The sequence below is a fragment of the Scyliorhinus canicula genome, chromosome 1 (genome assembly GCF_902713615.1).
Source record: "Scyliorhinus canicula chromosome 1, sScyCan1.1, whole genome shotgun sequence".
Classification (NCBI taxonomy): Eukaryota; Metazoa; Chordata; class Chondrichthyes; order Carcharhiniformes; family Scyliorhinidae; genus Scyliorhinus; species Scyliorhinus canicula.
Genome location: NC_052146.1, coordinates 22,734,809 through 22,757,293, shown reverse-complemented (window position 1 = coordinate 22,757,293; position 22,485 = coordinate 22,734,809). Strand labels below are relative to the sequence as shown.

The following is a 22,485-nucleotide window of genomic DNA, read 5'->3' as shown; positions in this document are numbered from 1 at the left end:
TCTCCGCCCCCCAGCCCCGCAGCGCGGGAAACCAGAGGAAAGCCCGCGCTTTCGCCCTGCCCCACCACACCCTTCTGACGCAGCTCCCAAATATCAGCCCCCCTCCATACCCCTACTCCGACATAGAATAGAACATACCCCCCCGACCCTCCCCGCAAGATACACAGCCCAAACAATGCCCCAAACACAAAAACAAAACAAAACAACCCCCCGTAAATAACCATATCAAAATTGCAAAAGTACTAAAACAAGAAAAAAACAGAAGAAAAAGAGAACACAGCAACAGCAGAATCCAGCACTAATATCTTACAGCCGACCTCGCAACCCCCAACCCCTAGTTCAAGTCCAGTTTCTCCGTCCGCACGAAGGCCCACGCCTCCTCCGGGGAATCAAAATAATGGTGCCGGTCCAAATAAGTTACCCACAGGCGCGCGGGCTGCAACATTCCGAACTTTATCTTTTTTCTATAAAGCACCTCTTTCGTCCGATTAAATCCGGACCGCCGCTTAGCCACCTCCGCACTCCAGTCCTGGTAGATCCGCACTACCCCATTCTCCCAATTGCTGCTGTTCACCTTCTTGGCCCAGCGCAGCACACACTCCCGATCACTGAACCGGTGGAACCTCACCAGCACCGCACGCGGGGGTTCATTCTCCTTAGGCCTCCTGGCCAGTACTCTGTGTGCTCCCTCCAGCTCCAGGGGCAGATGGAGAGACCCGGCCCCCACTAGCGAACCCAGCATTACAGCCACATAGGCTGTCAGGTCCGATCCCTCCAGCCCCTCCGCAAGGCCCAAGATCCGCAGGTTTTTCCGCCTCATGCGGTGATCCAGCTCCTCGAAGCGTTCCTGCCACTTCTTGTGGAGTGCTTCGTGCCCCTCCACCTTACTCACGAGGACCACGGCCTCCTCCTCTCGTTCAATGGCCTGCGTCTGCAACTTCTTGATGGCAGCACCCTGGGTGGACTGAATCTCTGACAGCCTTCTGTTTGTTTCCTGCAGAGAGCTCAGTACTTCATCCTTGAATTCTTTAAAGCAGCGCAGGAGATCAGTTTGTTGTTTCTGGGCCCAGAGTCTCCACTCCTCTGGAGCTCTGTCGGTGGCCATCTTGGATCCCTTCCCCCGTTTTTTCTGAGGAGCTGCTGCTGTTTTTTCCACCTTTCCACTCCGAGTTCGAGGCATGGACTGCAGGGAAAGTCGTTCAGCACACCTTCCCCCACCGGGAGACGTCGAAAAATTTCCGTTTTGGGCTCTCAAAAGAGCCGAAAAATCTCTTTAAAACGGGAGCTCCCACGTGTGGCTTATTGCTGCATCACTGCCACCGGAAGTCTCGCGACAGCATCCCTGACCGACCAAGCATTCTTCCACCAGGATGCCAACTCCTTGACTACAGTGGCAATGCCATAGCTGCCAGTGGATCGTGTCAGCTAAGGGTATCTCACAAGGAAATCAAGGCAACTTTACGATTCGAGATCGTTTGGCCTGACAGGGCGTCCCCTGCTCGTCGTCCCGCCTCAAAGACTGAATCTATAGACTTTACTCTTGTAAATTTTGTTCAGTTTGCTCTGGATCTGCATGATAGACACCTTCCCATGGACATATGTTCATTAACTCACCACTTTACATAGTCAGGCATGTATATACCTTCACGTTCCATAACTTATTTTAAAAAAAGGGGAGATGTCATAATATCCACTCATGTATATAATGAGATGCAGACAGGCAGTGATTGACACATAGGATGACTAATTTTTTTTAAAAAATAATTTTTATTCAGATTTTTACAAAATATCAATAACAGAAAATATTAACAAAAAACATTAACAACTAAGAAAAACAAGAACCCCCCCCCCCGTTAAATACAAAAAGAAGAAAGAGATTAACACCCGTCATAACCAAAGAACACATGTACACATCCCTTCAACCCAACCCACCGAAACTACCCCCCCCCCCCCCCCCCCCCCCCCCCCCGGGCTGCTGCTGCTGTCGGCCTATTTCCCTACCGTTCTGCCAGGAAATCTAGGAAAGGCTGCCACCGCCTGAAAAACCCTTGTACTGATCCCCTCAGGGCAAATTTCACCCTCTCCAATTTGATAAACCCCGCCATATCATTGATCCAGGCCTCCACGCTTGGGGGCCTCGCATCCTTCCACTGAAGAAGAATCCTCCGCCGGCTACTAGGGACGCAAAGGCCAGAACCCCGGCCTCTATCGCCTCCTGCACTCCCGGCTCCACTGCAACCCCAAATATTGCGATTCCCCAGCCTGGCTGGACCCTGGATCCTACCACCCTCGACACCGTCCCCGCCACCCCCTTCCAAAATTCCCCCAACGCTGGGCATGCCCAGAACATATGGGCATAGTTCGCTGAGCTCCCCGAGCACCTAGTACACCAGTCTTCGCCCCCAAAGAACCTACTCATCCTCGTCCCGGCCATATGAGCCCGATGCAGCACCTTGAACTGTATGAGGCTAAGCCTCGCACATGAAGAGGAGTTCACTCTTTCCAGAGCATCCGCCCACGTCCCCTCCTCAATCTCCTCACCCAGCTCCTTTTCCCATTTACCCTTCAGCTTCTCCACCGAGGCCTCGTCTACCTCCTGCATCACTTGGTACATGTCCGAAATCCTCCCCCCTCCAACCCACACCCCCGAGAGCACCCTGTCCTGGACCCCATGTGGGAGCAACAGAGGGAACCCCGCCACCTGCCGCCTGGCAAACGCCCTTACCTGCATATACCTAAAAATGTTCCCCGGGGGGAGCCCGAAATTCTCCTCTAACTCACCCAGGCTCGCAAACATCCCATCTATAAACAGGTCCCTCAACCTCCTAACACTTGCCCTGTGCCAGCTAAGAAACCCGCCATCGATGCTCCCTGGAACAAACCGGTGGTTCCCCCGTATCGGGGACCCCATCGAGACCCCCACTTCCCCCCTGTGCCGTCTCCATTACCCCCAAATTTTGAGGGTAGCTGCCACCACCGGGCTCGTGGTATACCTCGTTGGAGGGAGCGGCAACGGCGCCGTTACCAGCGCCTCCAGGCTCGTATCCACACAGGACTCCATCTCCATCCTCTTCCATGCTGCCCCTTCCCGTCCATTACCCACTTACGCACCATCGCTGCGTTGGCAGCCCAATAATACCCACAGAGGTTGGGCAGCGCCAGCCCCCCCCCCCCCCCCCCCCCCTATCCCTGCCCCGCTCCAAAAACACCCGTCTCACCCTCGGGGTCCCGTGCGCCCATACGAATCCCGTAATACTCCTGTTGACCCTCCTAAAAAAAGGCCTTCGGGATAAGGATGGGGAGGCACTGGAACAGGAACAAAAACCTCGGGAGCACCGTCATCTTAACGGACTGCACCCTGCCCGCCAGTGACAGCGGTAACATATCCCACCTTTTAAACTCCTCCTCCATTTGCTCCACCAGCCTTGTAAGGTTAAATTTGTGTAGGCCCCCCAGCTCCTGGCCACCTGGACTCCCAGGTACCTAAAGCTCCTCTCCGCCCTTTTTAGTGGGAGCCTACCAATCCCCTCCTCCTGGTCCCCCGGGTGCACCACGAACAGCTCGCTCTTACCCAGGTTGAGCTTGTACCCTGAGAAGTCCCCAAATTCCCTGAGAATCTTCATCACCTCCGGCATTCCCCCCACTGGGTCCGCCACATATAGCAAAAGTCATCCGCATAAAGCGACACTCGGTGTTCCTCCCCACCCCAGTCCCTCGACTCCCTCAACGCCATGTCCAGGGGTTCGATTGCCAACACAAAGAGCAAGGGGGACAAGGGACACTCCGTCTCGTCCCTCGGTATAACCGAAAGTACTCCCATCTCCTCCTATTCGTGGCCACACTCACCATCGGGGCCTCATATAACAACCTCACCCATCTGACAAACCCCTCCCCAAACCCAACCCTATCAAAGGCCTTCTCCGCGTCTAGCGCCACCACTATCTCCGCTTCCCCCGCTACCGCAGGCACCATAATAACATTCTCCGTATGTTGGTGTTCAGCTGCCTTCCCTTCACGAACCCCGTCTGGTACTTGTGGATGACCCACGGCACACAGTCCTCTATCCTTGTGGCCAAGATCTTCGCCAACAGCTTGGCGTCAACATTTAACAGCGAGATCGGCCTGTATGATCCACACTGCAGGGGGTCCTTGTCCCGCTTAAGGATAAAGGAAATCAGCGCCTGTGACATAGTCAGGGGCAAAGCCCCCTCCCTTGCCTCGTTAAAGGTCCTAACCAACAGGGCACCCAACAGGTCTGCATACATTTTATAGAATTCGACCGGGAACCCATCCGGCCCCGGCGCCTTCCCCTACTGCATGCTCCCTATCCCTTTGACCAGCTCCTCCAGCTCAATCGGCGCCCCCAGTCCCTCTACCTGCCCTTCCTCCACCTTCAGGAATCTCAGCCGGTCCAAGAAGCGCCCCATTCCCCCCCCTCCGCTGGGGGTTCAGACCGATACAATTCTCCGTACATGTCCCTGAAGACCCCATTGATGTCTACCCCCCTTCGCACCATATTCCCTCCCCTATCCTTAACTCCACCAATCTCCCTGGCCGCATCCCGCTTACGGAGCTGATGCGCCAGCATCCTACTCGCCTTCTCCCCATATTCATAAACCGCTCCCTGTGCCTTCCCTCTTTCTGGTGGTCAGTAAGTCGAACTTGGCCCGAAGATTACGCCGCTCCCCCAGCAATCCCTCCTCCGGAGCCTCCGCGTATCTCCTATCCACCCTCAACACCCCCAGCAATCCCTCCTCCTGAGCCTCCGCGTATCTCCTCCACATAGGATGACTAATGAATACACAACACAGAACAACCAATCACCAGACAGGACACTACCACCACAGGGCATTAAGACTCCTGCTCTTTTCGGGACCCAGACACTGAGACAGTCAGAGTGCACAGGTCAGTGGACATTATTGCTATGTAGTAGCTAGTAAGTCTGGTCGAGCCAGTAAGAGGTCGTCAGTAGGATTAGTAAAGTGTCAACCCACAGCTGAACATGTACAGCAGTTCATTGTTAAATTAAACAGTGTTGGATCATCTGCAGTGTCAGACGTTTGTTTCCAGCTTCCCTGCATCCAGTTGTAATCGACGTCGAACCAACCTGCCTAACACATCAGATTCCAGACAGCCCATTGAGTCTGCACCGGCCCTTGGAAAGAGCACCCTATATAAGCCAGCATCTCCACCCTTTCTCCATAACCCAGTAACCCGACCTAACCTTTTTTGGACACTAAAGGCAATTTATCATGGCCAATCCAACTAACCTGCACATCTTTGGATAGTGGGAGGAAACCGGAGCACCCAGAGAAACCCATGCAGACACGGGGAGAACGTGTAGAGTCCGCAAGCCGGGAATCGAACCTGGGACCCTGGAGTTGTGAAGCAACTGTGCTAACCACTGTGCTACCTTTGGTACACCCACAGTGCGGTTAGGAAGGGCATTTTAGAGTTTCGATCTTGCAACAGTGATGTAATTCCAAGTCAGGATGGCGTGTGGCTTGGAGGACAACTTGTAGGTGGTGTTCCAATAGCTCACAAGGCTAAATCGCTGGCTTTTAAAGCAGACCAAGCAGGCCAGCAGCACGGTTCAATTCCCGTACCAGCCTCCCCGGACAGGCGCCGGAATGTGGCGACTAGGGGCTTTTCACAGTAACTTCATTGAAGCCTACTCGTGACAATAAGTGATTGTCATTTTTTTTCATTTTTTCATTATTCTTCTAGGTTGTAGGGGTTTCATGTTTGATTGGTGCTGTCAAAGGAGCTTTTATGAGTTGCCATAGTGCATCTTATATATATCACACACAGCTGCCATGGTGTGTCAGTGGTGAAGGGACTGAGTGTTTAAGCTTTGTCCGACATGGTTGCAAGCTTCTCGAGGTGCACCCATCAAGGCAAGTGGAAGTAATCCATCACACTCCTGGTATGTGCCTTTTAGATGGTGGACTTTAGGGAGTCAGTTACTTACGTCAGCATTCCCACCCTCTGACCTTCTCTTATAGTTACAGTACCTAGGGTCACTTGCAGAAAGTCAGCTATGCCCATCCACTCCCACCCAGTTATTTTCAAAGAAAATTTCCAAGACGTATGATTTTTAAAAATAAAAAACAGAAGTCAGTCTAGTTTTCCACTTGTGCAGGATGACAGCATCAATGCACGTCATGGAAACCAGAGGCAGTGATTTAGTCAACCTCTGGCAAAGAGGAAATGGTCCTAAAGGGCAACCTGCAGATGTGAATTGGAGTGTAAAGACTCCAGACCTCGCCCTACAATGTTAGATCGGGTCATCTCTCTCTCTACACAGGCGGCCTAACCTAGCCCAACATTTCCAGTCTGTGGTTTGAGCAACATACATAACTCAAAGTTATAAAATATAATTTCTTTGATGCGCTGATAATTTAAGAAAATCAATGTAAGGCGATGTGTGTAAATAAATGGAAACCTTTCTCACTGTTTCCCAATGCTGGATTGAACGCTGCTCCCTGGGCTGGAGGTGTCTCTAATTGAACCTCCTGTTCCTTCATTCCAAGCCAGGTGCGCTGAAGCAAGTTGGTTTATAATAATAAAGTCGTGTTAGCTCCACATGGGGCGCCCCTCAATGTTTAAACCCACCTTTCTGCTGAACTGGGAACTTGTCGCCTCCGCCCACCAAGGAAAACTCACCACGGACCTTCAACCGGCATCATCACTCCGCGACAGCCCCCCCCGGCCAACACGCTGACATTATCGCTCCGCGACAGTTCTCCCCCCGGAACGCTGACATCATCACTCCACGACAATTCTCCCCCTCCCCGCAACACTGACATCATCACTCCGCGACAGCTGGTACGCTGACATCATCACTCCACGACAGTCTCCAACCCCCCCCCGGCACGCGGACATCATCATTCCACGACAACTCTCCCCCCCCCCCCCCCCGGCAACACTGACATCATCACTCCGCGACAGCTGGTACGCTGACATCATCACTCCGCGACAGTCTCCAACCCCCCGGCACGCTGACATCATCACTCCGCGACAGCTCTCTCTCCCGGCACGCTGACATCATCACTGCGCGATAGCCCCCCCCTCCGAATACTGACATCATCACTCCGCGACAGCTCTCCCCGCCGGCCCGTTGACATCACCATTACGCGACGAAGCCCTGCTTCGCCATCTTGGAGAAGGAAGATCTCAATACCAGAATTTAGAGTTTCGTTTTGGAATTGATTTATCAATGCGCTCAAGTCATTTCAGCCACGATCGTATTGAATGGCGGACTAGGATCGAGGGGCTGAATGGCCTACTCCTTCATATAACCTGCAGGGCTAACACCCAAGAGCTGGAAAGTGAGATTAAGCTGGATAACGTTTTTTTCATTAGCAAAGACACAATGATTGGGATTGGATTGGATTTGTTTATTATCACGTGTACCGAGGTACAGTGAAAAGTATTTTTCTGCGAGCAGCTCAACAGATCATTAAGGACATGGGAAGAAAAGGGAATAAAAGAAAATACTAATGGGAAACACAAGGTATACAATGTAACTACATGACACCAGCACCGGGTGAAGCATACAGGGTTTAGTGTTAATGAGGTCAGTCCATAAGAGGGTCCTCTCCATTCACCTGAGGAAGGAGCTGTGCTCCAAAAACTCGTGTTTGAAACAAACCTGTTGGACTTTAACCTGGTGTTGTAAGACTGTGATCACCCCAGTCCAATGCCGGCATCTCCACATCATAAGAGGGTCATTTAGGAGTCTGGTAACAGCGGGGAAGAAACTGTTTTTGAGTCTGTTCGTGCGTGTTCTCAGACTTCTGTATCTCCTGCCCAATGGAATAAGTTGGAAGAGTGAGTAAGCCGGGTGGGAGGGATCCTTGATTATGCTGCCCACTTTCCCCAGGCAGCGGGAGGTGTAGGCACATGGATGGGATGCAGGTTCGTATGATGGATTGGGCAGTGTTCATGACTCTCTGAAGTTTCTTGCGGTCCTGGGCCGAGCAGTTGCCATACCAGGCTGTGATGCAGCCAGATAGGATGCTTTCTATGGTGCATCTGTAAAAGTTGGTAAGGGTCAATGTGGACATGCCAAATTTCCTTAGTTTCCTGGGGAAGTATAGGCGCTGTTGTGCTTTCTCGGTGGTAGCGTCGACATTGGTGGACCAGGACAGATTATTGGAGATGTGCACCCCTCGGAATTTGAAACTGCTAACCATCTCCACCTCGGCCCCATTGATGCTGACTGGGGGGGGGGGGGGGGGAGGAAATTACTTTGCTTCCTGAAGCAATGAGCCAAATGGGCTCCTTCTGTGCCAGAAATGTTCTGTGTCTCCACTTGCATTCTTCATACAATGGGAGTGTATAGTGGTAATGCCACCGGACTACTAATCCTGAGGCCCAGGTTAATGCTATGGGGACATGGGAATTAATACATCTGTAATTGAAGGATGGTCTCCGTATTGAGGATCCTGAAATTATTCATCAATTGTTGCAAAAACCTGGGATGGACTACAATAGGGGAGCCAGTGACGTATTGTCATTGGACTGGTGACCCAGAAACCCAGGGTTCAAATCCCGCCACAACAGATGGTGGAAATCGAATCCAATAAATATCTGGAATTAAATGTCGAATAATGACCATGAAACCATTGTCGATTGTTACACCTGCCAGTCTTCAACCAATTCAATTCACCCCACTTGATAGCAACAAACTGCAGAGGCAATGACCTCTGGCGCAGTGGTTAGCACTGTTGCTTCACAGTGCCAGGGTCCCAGGTTTGATTCCCAGCTTGGGTCATTGTGTCTGTGCGGAGTCTGCGTGGGTTTCATCAGGGTGCTCCGGTTTCCTCCCACAAGTCTTGAAAGACGTACTGTTAGGTGAATTGGACATTCTGAATTCTCCCTCAGTGTACCCGAACAGGTGCCGGAGTGTAGCGACTAGGGGCTTTTCACAGGAACTCCATTGCAGTATTAATGTAAGCCTACTAGTGACAATAATAAAGATTATTGATAACTGAAGATTTGCCGCACCCTAGCCAAGCTGTTCCAGTACAGCTACAACAATGGCATCTACCCGGCAATGTGGGAAATTTCCCAGGTATGTCCTGTACACAAAGCAGGACAAATCCAATCTGTCCCATTATGCCCTATCAGTCTACTCTCAATCATTAGTAAAGTGATGGAAGGAGCCATCAACAGTGCTATCAAGCAGCACTTAGCAATAATCTCACCTTCCTCACCAACAGACTGCAATCTGTCAGGATAGGTGTGGTGAATGTAATATAGATGTATATATGTTAATTCACACTGTCTTTGTAAGCGCAGTAGCGCTATCCTACCACTAGGGGGAGTAGCGCTGGGAGCACTCAGGAACTTGTACTGGACTCCTCCCCCTAGTGCAGCTGTATAAATACCCGTGTCCAGAGTCAGCCCGAGTTCACTACGAGTTCATCGACAGGTAACAGGCTGGCTCTGAAGTAAATCGATTAAAGCCTAGATTCACATCGGAAACACGTGTCTGGTGAATTGATGGTTCCGACTTAATCCGATTTAATGGACTTAAGAAGAGTAAAGATCGATTAGGGAATCGGCCCTCCAGCCTCGATGCCTGGAACTCGACCCGCAGGATGCAGAGGCTAAAGAAATCTTCTCCCACTGGATCCGGTGCTTCAAGGCCTACCTGGCAGAAGCGAGCACAGCCAAAACGATAGAGGATCAGAAGCTAAGTCTACTGCACGCGAGGGTGAGCCACAGAATCTCTACGCAACTAAACTCGGCCAGTTCATATACTGCGGCGCTAGCAGTTCTCGATAAAATGTATGTAAGGCCCATTAATGAAGTATATGCTCGCCATGTGTTCACGACTCGCCGGCAGCGGCCTACGGAATCAATCGCCAAATTTCGAAGGGAACTTAATAATTTGTCCAATGACTGTAATTACCAAGCGGTTACCGCGGCTGAGCACAGGGAATTGGCGGTACGCAATGTTTTTGTAGCGGGCCTCAGGTCTAACTATGTGCGCCAACGGCTGCTGGAAAAGGGGGCCCAGGACTTAGAAACGACTGTGGAAGCTGCTACCACGATGGAGGTCTCCTTCCGCAGCCTTAACTAGTTCCCGCGGACCCCGCGACCCAATCATGGGCCCCGACCAGCGACTCCCCCAGGCCTGTACTACGCGGCCGCCCAGCCACCATGCTGCCCCAGCCAGCCACTATACTGCTCCAGCCTGCCATTTCTGCGGCCAGAACCAGCACCCGCGGCAGCACTGCCCGGCCCGCAATGCGACCTGCAGCAGCTGCGGGCGAAAAGGCCACTACGCAAGAGTGTGCCTCGCAAAAAGGGCCCCAGCTTCCAACTCCCCAGCGACTCGCAGTAATCGCTCCCCTCACTCGCAGGCCCGCGGGTCCCGAAACGCTGCGGCCTATGCCCCGACTCCGCCCCCTCCAGCCACGTGCGATCCATGGGGGCCACCATCTTGGAAAGTCTCCACCACGCGGCCGGCTACGTGCGACTCATGGGGGCCGCCATCTTGGATGCCATCTTCCTCGCCGCCCACCACGTGCGATCCACGGGCCCGATTGGCATCTCCGCGCTTGGACAATTCTGCGGAGGAATTCGAATTCGACTATGAACTCAGAGGGCAGTCATCACGGGGCCACTCCAGCACAGCTGATCGAGCCGCCGACTACCCGCAACTCAGCGCGGTCACCCTGGACCAATCACGACCAAAGAATCTACGAAACTCGATGGCAGAGGTCCATATCAACGGGTACAAAACGCCATGCCTCTTCGACTCCGGGAGCACAGAGAGCTTCATACATCCAGACCTGGTAAGACGCTGTTCGCTCCCCGTTTTCCCCGCGCAGCAAACTATCGCGCTCACTTCAGGCTCCCATTCTGTCCAGATCCAGGGGCGCACCGCCGCGACACACACAATCCGAGGCGCTAGTTACTTGAAATTCAAACTCTACGTTTTGCCCGAACTCTGCGCGCCACTCTTATTAGGCCTAGACTTCCAATGCAACCTCAAGAGCCTCACCCTCAGCTTCGGCGGGCCCCTGCCCCCACTCACGATCTGCAGCCTCGCTACGTTGCGAATTCCCCCCCCTCCTCTCTTTGCCAATCTCACTAAGGACTGTAAACCCGTAGCCACTCGTAGCAGGCGGTATAGCCTGCAGGATAGGGTATTTGTCAGAGTAGAGGTCCGAAGGCTACTCAGTGAGGGGGTTATAGAGGCCAGCAATAGTCCCTGGAGAGCTCAGGTGGTGGTCGTTAAGACCGGGGAAAAATTCCATATGGTGGTCGACTACAGTCAGACCATAAATAGATTTACGCTCCTCGACGCGTATCCCCTCCCCAGGATTGCAGACATGGTAAACCAGATCGCCCAGTACCGGCTCTTTTCCACGGTGGATCTGAAGTCTGCATACCACCAGCTCCCAATCCACCCGGAGGACCGCCACTACACGGCATTCGAGGCCGATGGCCGCCTCTTCCATTTCCTCCGGGTTCCCTTCGGCGTCACTAATGGGGTCTCGGTGTTCCAACGAGCAATGGACTGAATGGTGGACCAGTACGGGCTGCGGGCCACGTTTCCGTACTTGGAAAATGTCACCATCTGCGGCTATGACCAGCAGGACCACGACACCAACCTCCACCGTTTTCTCCAGATGGCACAGAAACTGAATCTCACGTACAACAAGGAGAAATGCATTTTCCGCACATCCAGACTAGCCATCCTCGGCTATGTCGTGGAAAGCGGAGTCCTGGGCCCAGACCCGGACCGTATGCGCCCCCTCTTAGAACTCCCCCTCCCCAATTGCCCCAAGGCCCTCAAACGGTGCTCGGGGTTCTTCTCCTACTACGCCCAGTGGGTCCCTCAATATGCGGACAAAGCCCGCCCACTCTTTAGGGCCACACGATTTCCCCTGTCAGCCGAGGCACGCCAGGCCTTCGACTGCATCAAGGAGGACAACGCCAAAGCAGCCATGCGGGCGGTGGATGAATCCACTCCATTTCAGGTAGAGAGCGACGCCTCAGAGGTAGCTCTAGCAGCCACGTTAAATCAGGCAGGGAGACCAGTCGCATTTTTCTCCCGTACCCCCTCCGCTTCAGAACTCCGACACTCTTCAGTCGAGAAAGAAGCACAAGCCATTGTGGAGGCTATCCGTCACTGGAGTGACTACCTCGCAGGTAGGAGGTTCACCCTCATCACCGACCAAAGATCGGTTGCCTTCATGTTCGACAACTCGCAAAGGGGCAAAATCACAAACGACAAAATTCTGAGGTGGAGGATCGAACTCTCCACCTACAATTACGATATCAAATATCGACCTGGGAAGCTCAACGAGCCTCCGGATGCCCTATCCCGTGGGACATGCGCCAGCGCGCAGATCGACCGATTAAAGGTCATTCACAGTGACCTCTGCCACCCAGGGTCACCCGGCTCGCCCACTACATCAGGGCCCGAAACCTGCCTTTCACCAACGAGGAGGTGAAAGCGGTCACCAGGGACTGCCCGATCTGTGCGGAGTGCAAACCGCACTTCTATAGACCAGACAGGGCCCACCTGGTCAAGGCTTCTAGGCCCTTTGAACGTCTCGCGATTGATTTCAAAGGGCCACTCCCCTCAACTAACAAGAACGTTTACTTCTTAAACGCCGTAGACGAGTTCTCCCGTTTCCCATTCACTATCCCGTGCCCCGACATGACCTCCCACACAGTCATTAGGGCCCTGCATAGCATCTTCACCCTGTTTGGTTTCCCCAGCTACGTACACAGCGACCGGGGTTCGTCCTACATGAGCGACGAGCTGCGTCAGTACCTGCTTGACAAGGGCATTGCCTCGAGCAGGACTACCAGCTACAACCCCAGGGGGAACGGGCAGGTGGAAAGGGAGAATGCAACGGTCTGGAACACCGTCCTACTGGCCCTCCGGTCCAGAAAGCTCCAAGTCTCCCAGTGGCAGGAAGTCCTCCCAGACGCGCTCCAGCGCTATTAGGTCCCTTTTGTGCACGGTGACCAACCATATTTACTGTGGGGCTGCATTGAGAAGGAGCGGCATATTTACTGCGGTGCTGCATTGAGAAGGAGCAGCATATTTACTGCGGTGCTGCATTGAGGAGGACATAGAACGATACAGCGCAGTACAGGCCCTTCGGCCCTCAATGTTGCACCGACATGGAAAAAAAACTAAAGGCCATCTAACCTACACTATGCCCTTATCATCCATATGCTTATCCAATAAACTTTTAAATGCCCTCAATGTTGGCGAGTTCACTACTGTTGCAGGTAGGGCATTCCACGGCCTCACCACTCTTTGCGTAAAAAACCCACCTCTGACCTCTGTCCTATATCTATTACCCCTCAATTTAAGGCTATGTCCCCTCGTGATAGCCACCTCCATCCGCGGGAGAAGGCTCTCGCTGTCCACCCTATCTAACCCTCTGATCATTTTGTATGCCTCTATTAGGTCACCTCTTAACCTTCTTCTCTCTAACGAAACCAACCTCAAGTCCATCAGCCTTTCCTCATAAGATTTTCCCTCCATACCAGGCAACATCCTGGTAAATCTCCTCTGCACCCGTTCCAAAGCTTCCACGTCCTTCCTATAATGAGGCGACCAGAACTGTACGCAATACTCCAAATGCAGCCGCACCAGAGTTTTGTACACCTGCAACATGACCTCATGGCTCCGAAACTCAATTCCTCTACCAATAAAATATAACACACCGTACGCCTTCTTAACAACCCTCTCAACCTGGGTGGCAACTTTCAGGGATATATGGACATGGACACCGAGATCTCTCTGCACATCCACACTACCAAGAACCTTACCATTAGCCCAGTACTCTGTTGTCCTGTTATTCCTTCCAAAATGAATCACCTCACACATTTCTACATTAAACTCCATTTGCCACCTACCAGCCCAGCTCTGCAGCTTGTCTATGTCCCTCTGCAACTTGTAATATCCTTCCGTATTGTCCACAACTCCACCGACTTTAGTGTCATCTGCAAATTTACTCACCCATCCTTCTACGCCCTCCTCCAGGTCATTTATAAAAATGACAATCAGCAGTGGCCCCAAAACAGATCCTTGTGGTGCACCACTAGTAACTGGACTCCAGTCTGAACATTTCCCATCAACCACCACCCTTTGTCTTCTTCCAGCTAGCCAATTTCTGATCCAAACTGCTATATCACCCTGAATCCTATGCCTCCGTATTTTCTGCAATAGCCTACCGTGGGGAACCTTATCAAACGCTTTGCTGAAATCCATATACACCACATCAACTGCTTTACCCTCATCCACTTGTTTGGTCACCTTCCCAAAGAACTCAATGAGGTTTGTGAGGCACGACCTACTCTTCACAAAACCATGTTGACTATCTCTAATCAAATTATTCCTTTCCAGATGATTATACATCCTATCTCTTATAAACCTTTCCAAGACTTTTCCCACAACAGAAGTAAGGCTCACTGGCCTATAGTTACCGGGGTTATCTCTACTCCCCTTCTTGAACAAGGGGACAACATTTGCATTTCTCCAGTCTTCTATCACTATTCCTGTAGACAAAGATGACTTAAAGATCAAAGGCTCAGCAATCTCCTCCCTAGCTTCCCAGAGAATCCTAGGATAAATCCCATCTGGCCCAGGGGACTTATCTATTTTCACACTTTCCAGAATCGCTAACACCTCCTCCTTATGAACCTCTAACCCTTCTAGTCTAGTAGCCTGTATCTCCGTATTCTCCTCGACAACTTTGTCTTTTTCCTGCGTGAATACAGATGACAAATACTCATTTAGCATCTCTCCTATCTCCTCGGACTCCACGCACAACGTCCCACTACTGTCCTTGACTGGCCCTACTCTTACCTTAGTCATTCTTTTATTCCTGACATATCTATAGAAAGGTTTAGGGTTATCCTTGATCCTACCTGCGAAAGACTTCTCATGTCCTTGCCTGGCTCTTCTTAGCTCTCTCTTTAGAGCCTTCCTAGCCAACTTGTAACTCTCAAGCACCCTAACTAGCTAGTGCATGAGTCACAGAAGTTGGTTTACAGGTACAACTGGTGATTAAGAAGGCAAATGGAATTTTGTCCTTCATTGCTAGAGGGATGGAGTTTAAGACTAGGGAGGTTATGTTGCAATTGTATAAGGTGTTAGTGCGGCCACACCTGGAGTATTGTGTTCAGTTTTGGTCTCCTTACTTGAGAAAGGACGTACTGGCGCTGGAGGGTGTGCAGAGGAGATTCACTAGGTTAATCCCAGAGCTGAAGGGGTTGGATTATGAGGAGAGGTTGAGTAGACTGGGACTGTACTCGTTGGAATTTAGAAGGATGAGGGGGGATCTTATAGAAACATTTAAAATTATGAAGGGAATAGATAGGATAGATGCGGGCAAGTTGTTTCCACTGGCGGGTGACAGCAGAACTAGGGGACAGAGCCTCAAAATAAGGGGAAGTAGATTTAGTACTGAGTTTAGGAGGAACTTCTTCACCCAAAGGGTTGTGAATCTATGGAATTCCTTGCCCAGTGAAGCAATTGAGGCTCCTTCATTACATGTTTTTAAGGTAAAGATAGATAGTTTTTTGAAGAATAAAGGGATTAAGGGTTATGGTGTTCGGGCCGGAAAGTGGAGCTGAGTCCACAAAAGATCAGCCATGATCTAATTGAATGGCGGAGCAGGCTCGAGGGGCCAGATGGCCTACTCCTGCTCCTAGTTCTTATGTTCTTAACTGAACCATCGCGTCTCATCTTTACAAAAGCCTCCTTCTTCCTCTTGGCAAGTGTTTCAACTGCTTTAGTAACCCATGGTTCCCTCGCTCGACCACTTCCTCCCTGCCTAACAGGTACATACTTATCAAGGACACGCAGTAGCTGTTCCTTGAACATGCTCCACGTTTCCATTATGCCCATTCCCTGCAGTTTTCCTCTCCAGCCGATGCATCCTAAGTCTTGCCTCATCGCATCATAATTGTCTTTCCCCCGGCTATAACTCTTGCCTTGCGGTATATATCTATCCCTTTCCATCGCTAAAGTAAACGTAATCGAATTGTGGTCACTATCACCAAAGTGCTCACCTACCTCCAAATCTAACACCTGTCCAGGTTCATTACCCAGTACCAAATCCAATACGGCCTCGCCTCTTGTTGGCCTATCTACATAGTGCATCAGGAAACCCTCCTGCACACATTGGACAAAAACGGGCCCATCTAAAGTACTTGAACTATTTGGAAAGTTAAAGTCCCCCATAACAACTACCCTGTCACTCTCGCTCTTATCCAGAATCATCTTTGCAATCCTGAGCAAACTGAACACAAGGTTCCATATGTTACCAGCCAAACTACAAATGCAACAATTTAATTTGTGCTTCACCATTTATGTAAATAGTTATGCATTTTGTGTGAGGGCCACGAAGAATCCAGCACGAGTTTTCAGGATACAGAGAAATAACATTTAATTACAATAACATATATACACAACAGCAGCAGCAGCAACTTCCCTTGCTGCCCACTCCTCTCTCTCCCTGGTTCCAAACTGGCCAGCTCTATTTATGCAGGGAGTCTGCTAATGATTTCTCCGCCCCCCCCCCCCCCCCCCCCCCCTCATTGGGGAAGCTCATACTCCCACAGGATTGTGGGATTGTCGTTAGTCCCCAGCCAATGGTAAGCAGGCAGGTTATAACAGCATTGTTAGTCTGCTTAATTTGTATGTTACAAAATGCTCTGTAGATAGTCTCCGAAGGCGCACACGTTACCTCTCATGCCACTGGTGTTGCCATTAAAGAAGTAGACCAGATGGCCACATGATGACGTGACTACAAAAGACGTTGTTTGTCCGGAGTGAGGGAGATCTCTCCAGAAGCGCGGGCAGAGTACAAGCATGAAGTAACCATTAAGTTAGTGAATAAATTACTCTTTGCTCCAAATCCTTGCTGTCAATGTTTGGGGAACCTAACATGTTTACATTACCACCAATGTATATAGAGCAATATTGCGTGCTTTACACCCTGACCTATCACCTTAACAGAAGAACAGAAAACCTCACACAGATTCATGTTTATAAATAGCAAAGAATAGGGCAGACCAAAGTGTCAAACACCAAGTCCAATTTAAGTATTCTAAACTTTATTTTTGCGTTCTTACATTTTAATGGAATTCGTCGTCTGAACATAATACACCGTTTCTGGTTTGGGGTTGGATTTAAGGTTATAGAAATCAACTTAAAGTTGTCCCGCAGTTTGAATTATTAACATCTTACAAAGTAATTCAGAGATAATCAAATTCCCCAGGAGTATGACAGAGAGTTCCTGTATTGACAGGATCATCTGTAGACAGGCCTTGGCTGAATGCTGGAAATTTGAGGATGCCTTAAATTTGAATGTGCATTTCTGTGCCAGAAACTTGCTGATGCAGAGCCAAAAATTCTGCAAAGAGAAAACTAGTTGATGGAAAATGGAGTACAGAAATTTATGTGAAACAGGTGTAGGAAAATTACTAGAATAATAAAATCTGATTCCCCAGACAAACAAACTGCATTTGTTTTTTTAAGTGGGATAGTCAAGTATCTGGCTGGCGAAGTCCAGACGTTTCTAGGAAAAGAACCGAGTAAAATCCATGGATGTTTGGAGGAGATCATGTAAGAAATGTGGAAAAAAAACTGGGACTAAAACTGAAAATTACTTGGGGAAAACAATATCCTTATTGTTATAATTTTTGAGACACTGGGTTGTATAGGTATAGAGAAGCAAACTGACATAAATTTGATGTACTGAATGGTCAGTTGGCGAGGGCAGCCTTAATTGCCCATCCCTAATTGCCCTTGCGAAGGTGGTGGTGAGCTGCCTTCTTGAACTGCTGCAGGCTATGTAGTGTAGGATATCCACAGTGCAGCTGGGGGTGGGAGCGCCAGGATTTTTACCCAGCAACAGTGAAAGAATGGTGATGTATTTCCAAGTCAGGATGGTGAGTGGCTGGGAGAGGAGCTTCCAGGTGGTTGTATTCCCATGTCTCTGTTGCCTTTGCCCTTCTAGATGGTAGTGGTCATGAGATTGGAAGGCACGTTCCTGCAGTGCATCTTGTAGGTGATGCACACTGCAGCTATTGTGTGTCAGTGGTGGAGGGACTGAATGTTTGTGGAAGGGACGCCGATCAAGCGGGGCTGCTTTTGTCCTGGATGGTGTCAAGCTTCGAGTGTTGTTGAAGCTGCATTCATCTCGGAAAGTGTAGAGTATTCCAATACACTCCTGACTTATGCCTTGTAGATTGCAGACAGGCTTTGGGGAGTCAGGTGGTGAGTTACTTGCCAAAGGATTCCTCGCCTCTGACCTGCTGTTGTAGCCACAGTATTTATATGGCTAGTCTAGTTAAATTTCTGGTCAATGGTGATCCCCAGGATGCTAGTAGTGGGGATTCAATGATGGTGTGGTAAACCACTGTATTGTATTATACCTGCTGTATATAACATGCCTGGGCTTGTCCCTGCTGGCTCCGCCTGTGGCTCCTCCCCTCGGGCTCAGGTATAAAGGTGGCCAACCTCCGACCCTGCCTTCAGTCTGGGGCCGGCTGCCAGCAGGTATCTTTAAGCTAATTAAAGCCACAGTTTCACTCTCAACTCATCTTCTGTCGTTATTGATGGTACATCAATTTAATTCGCTTAAAGTTTTAAGATGGAATGTCGGATAAAGCTCCCATCTGCAACAACCAGAGGTTCACACCAGCACTGACTGACGCCACCTTCAAAAGGTGGAGACAGGACGAGGGGACACTGACAGTCCGGGACCTATACACCGACGGCAGGGTCGCAACACTGGATGAACTGACGGAGAAATTCCAGTTGGCCAGGGGGAATGAGCTAAGGTACCTGCAGCTCAGAAACTTCCTACGAAAAGGGACAAGGACTGACCCACAACCGCCAAGACAGACACTACTGGAAGAGTTACTGGACGCAAGCATATTAGAGAGAGGAAACTGTAGCGACTTGTACGACCGACTGGTAGAAGGGGCCGACACCGTACTGGACGCAACAAGAATGAAATGGGAGGAGGACCTGGGGATCGAGACAGAGTGGGGACTCTGGAGCGAAGCACTGCAGAGGGTCAACTCTACCTCCACCTGTGCAAGACTCAGCCTGACGCAGCTAAAAGTGGTGCATAGAGCCCACTTAACAAGAACACGTACGAGTAGGATCTTCCCGGAGGAGGAGGACAGATGTGAACGGTGCCAAAGAGGCCCGGCCAACCACGCCCACATGTTCTGGTCTTGCCCCAGACTTGTGGAGTACTGGATAGCCTTCTTTGAGGCAATGTTCAAAGTGGTGGGGGTGAGGGTGGAGCCATGCCCGAAAGTGGCGGTCTTCGGGGTTTCAGACCAGCCAGATCTATTCCTGGGGAGGAGGGCAGACGCCCTTGCCTTTGCCTCCCTGATCGCCCGCCGTAGAATCCTGTTTGGCTGGCGGTCAGCAGCATCACCCAGAGCTGCAGACTGGCTGTCCGACCTCTCGGAATATCTCCAAATGGAGAAAATTAAATTTGCCATCCAAGGGTCAGACAACGGCTTCCACAGAACGTGGGAGCCATTCATGCAATTGTTCTGGGACTTGTTTGTGGCCAACAAACAAGTAGAAGAATAGCCAGGTAGCCAAGAAACAGGGGAATGCAGCCTAAGCATGAGAGGGTGAGATAGACTGGGAGAGGGGGTGGAGGGACAGCTAAATCTAAGAGGAAGGAAAGGCGAACCACGGAGGGGGAGGAGGGAAGGAAAGGCGAACAGCGGGGTGGGGGGAGGAGGGAAGAGACAGGGAACAACAGAGGAGAGCCAGGGTGGGGGGTGGGGGGGGGAGGCAGGGAAACGTTAACCAACTTGACGTCCACAGGAACCGAGAAAAAGGAGAATACAGGCAGAAGACGGGAGGGCTGGCAGAAGTGGCAGCGTGCATGAGAAGACAGTGGCGGCAAAATACGGCCGGGAGAAGCGAGGGGCAACACCGGCACCAGATCCACTCGAGGATTGCCTTCCGGAAGTACCTCGCCGGCACAAATAGATGCCTACATATCCTGTGTACATAACGGCAAAATATTCTCTGTTCAAAAATCCAATAAAAAACATTTATAAAAAAAAAGTTTCAAGATGGCCAATCACACATACCTGATCGACTGGAGCTGGACCCCAAGCAGCCGACGCCACTACCGCGTTTGAACACTGGCTACGCTGCTTTGAATTCTACATCAAATTTGCCGCCATCGCCAAGACCCACAAACTGCGAGTTCTCAACCCCCGGGTGAACCCGCAAGTATACCTTATTATCAGGGACGCTGCCTCGTACGCGGATGCGATAATACTGTTGAAACCCAAAGATGCGCAGGGTAGGTGGATTGGCCACGCTAAATTGCAAAAAAAAACATATTGTGCTTCAAGGGAGTTATGGCGTGAAAAGTAAATAAGCTGGGAGAAGTATAAAGTCGTTCCTTAGTAACCAGGGGCACCTTTGGGGTAAGAATGTTTTTGAGTGTAGTTTTAACTGAATTTTTATCAGTTGGGGCTAGGAAGCAAGAAGGTGAACAGCTCTCAGCTTTGCTAGAAGCAGAAAAGCCGTACAAATGGAATAATGTGCACGAAAAGAAGCTCCAGGGAAATTTAAGGACAATTAGTTTTAGAAACTAGGAAATGGAAAAGTTCCAAGAATATTGAGGTAAAAAAATCAAAGAGGACTGCCTTTGGAACAGGATACTATTTATGCAAGTTAAAATCAGGCATGGGAAGGGAAGAGCTGATGAGGGTGGAATGAAGAGCTTGTCATACGAGGAACGGTTGAAGATTCTGGGTCTGTACTCTTTGGAGTTTAGAAGGATGAGAGGGAATCTTATTGAAACTTACAGGATACTGTGAGGCCTGGATAGAGTGGATGTGGAGAGGATGTTTCCACTTGTAGGAAAAACTAGAACCAGAGGGCACAATCGCAGACTTAAGGGACGATCCTTTAAAACAGAGATGAGGAGAAATTTCTTCAGCCAGAGGGTGGTGAATTTGTGGAATTCTTTGCCGCAGGATGTGGAGGCCAATTCACTGAGTGTCTTTAAGACAGAGATAGATAGGATCTTGATTAGTAAGGGGCTTAGGGGGTCATGAGGAGAAGGCAGTGTGGTAAACCACGTTATTGCATTATATGACATTGTATTGTCTTGTGCATGCCTGGGCTTGTCGAAGCTGGCTGCGCCTGTGGCTCTTCCCCTCGGGCTTCTGTATAAAAGTGGCAAGTCTCCGCCTCCGGACTCAGTTTGGGTCCAGAGGCCGGAGGCTTGCTGTTTAGTGTATATTGCCTCAGTTAACTTTATCAACTCGTCGTGTGTTATCGATGGTGTAATTTAATACACTAAACAGCAAGCCCACCTCCCTCATAAACTGACACTCGCAGGCCCACCAGCGACAAGCACCCCCCCCCCCCCCGCCCCCCAACATCTGGGTGAAGAAGACAACACGTTCCCAGACGCGCAGGTCTCGACGCCGACACCATAGCCGGGACTGGGGCAATCACGGCGGTAGGTCAAAACCCCCGACAGACTTGACCTTTAAGATCACTTCACCCCCGCCAAACGTTTTAAAACAGGGGTGAATGTGGTAAACCACGTTATTGCATTACAGTATGCATTGTATTGTGCATGCCAAGGCTTGTCCAAGCTGGCTCCACCTGTGGCTCCTCCCCCCAGGTTTCTATATAAAAAGCAAGTCTCCGCCTCCGGACCCAGAGGCAGGAGGCTTGCTGTTTAGTGTATTTTAGCCTCAGTTATGTTCATCACTTGTGTGTTATTGATGGTGTATCAGGCAGGAGAATGGGGGCGAGACAAATTTCAGCCATGATTGAATGGCGGAGCAAACTTGATGAGCCAAGTAGCCTAATTCTGCTCCTATATCTTATGGCTATGATCCAGCCACATATCCGAAACAATGATTGGTGTCCTTATTTCCAGGGTTTGAAGCAATAATTTTCTGTTGAGTACGGAGTACCTGAGTTTGTAGAATTTTGGGTGCATGTTGCAATTCAAGACAAAGGAAGCTGGAAAGGAGGTGGACACCCTGGTGCTGGATTCCTTATTAAAGATGGAGCAGAGGCTTTGTTTGACAGGATAGTTGGAAAACCTGGTGTGGATCATAATGAAGGAATCCATAGCATCGGTCATTTGGTTCAGAGTGGCTGTTATTTTTTGAAAACTTACAGACTGTATAGTTGATTGCTGGTAAGTATGTTTACCAGGGTGTTTATTTGTTGTAACCAACAGTCTCCATTTGTGAAGCAATATTGTACCATGTTTAATGTTTATTTTCTTGTTGTTAAAAACTAATTACCAATCTTGTGACTCTACGTTTAAAAAAAAAAGTAAATTACGATCTTTTGAGCCAGGGTTGCATTCTGGAATCTTCCCTGAAGTAGTAACACCAACTGGGATAGTAACAAGGTCTTATAAACGAATCAGTCTGAGTTATGAACTTATCATGCTTGACATT

At 50.2% G+C, this 22,485-nt stretch overlaps 1 protein-coding gene across 1 annotated transcript in view; it reads right to left on the bottom strand.

Moving 5' to 3' along the window:
• LOC119979123 (acyl-CoA dehydrogenase family member 10-like) overlaps positions 1 to 6,571 on the bottom strand; it is a 117,176-nt gene extending 110,605 nt beyond the window's left edge. Inside the window, exon 1 of the mRNA XM_038821166.1 lies at positions 6,446 to 6,571. Coding sequence (XP_038677094.1) covers positions 6,446 to 6,527 — 82 coding nt within the window. The 5' untranslated portion in view covers positions 6,528 to 6,571. The remainder of the gene's footprint in view (positions 1 to 6,445) is intronic.
• Between the last annotated feature and the right edge of the window lie 15,914 nt (positions 6,572 to 22,485).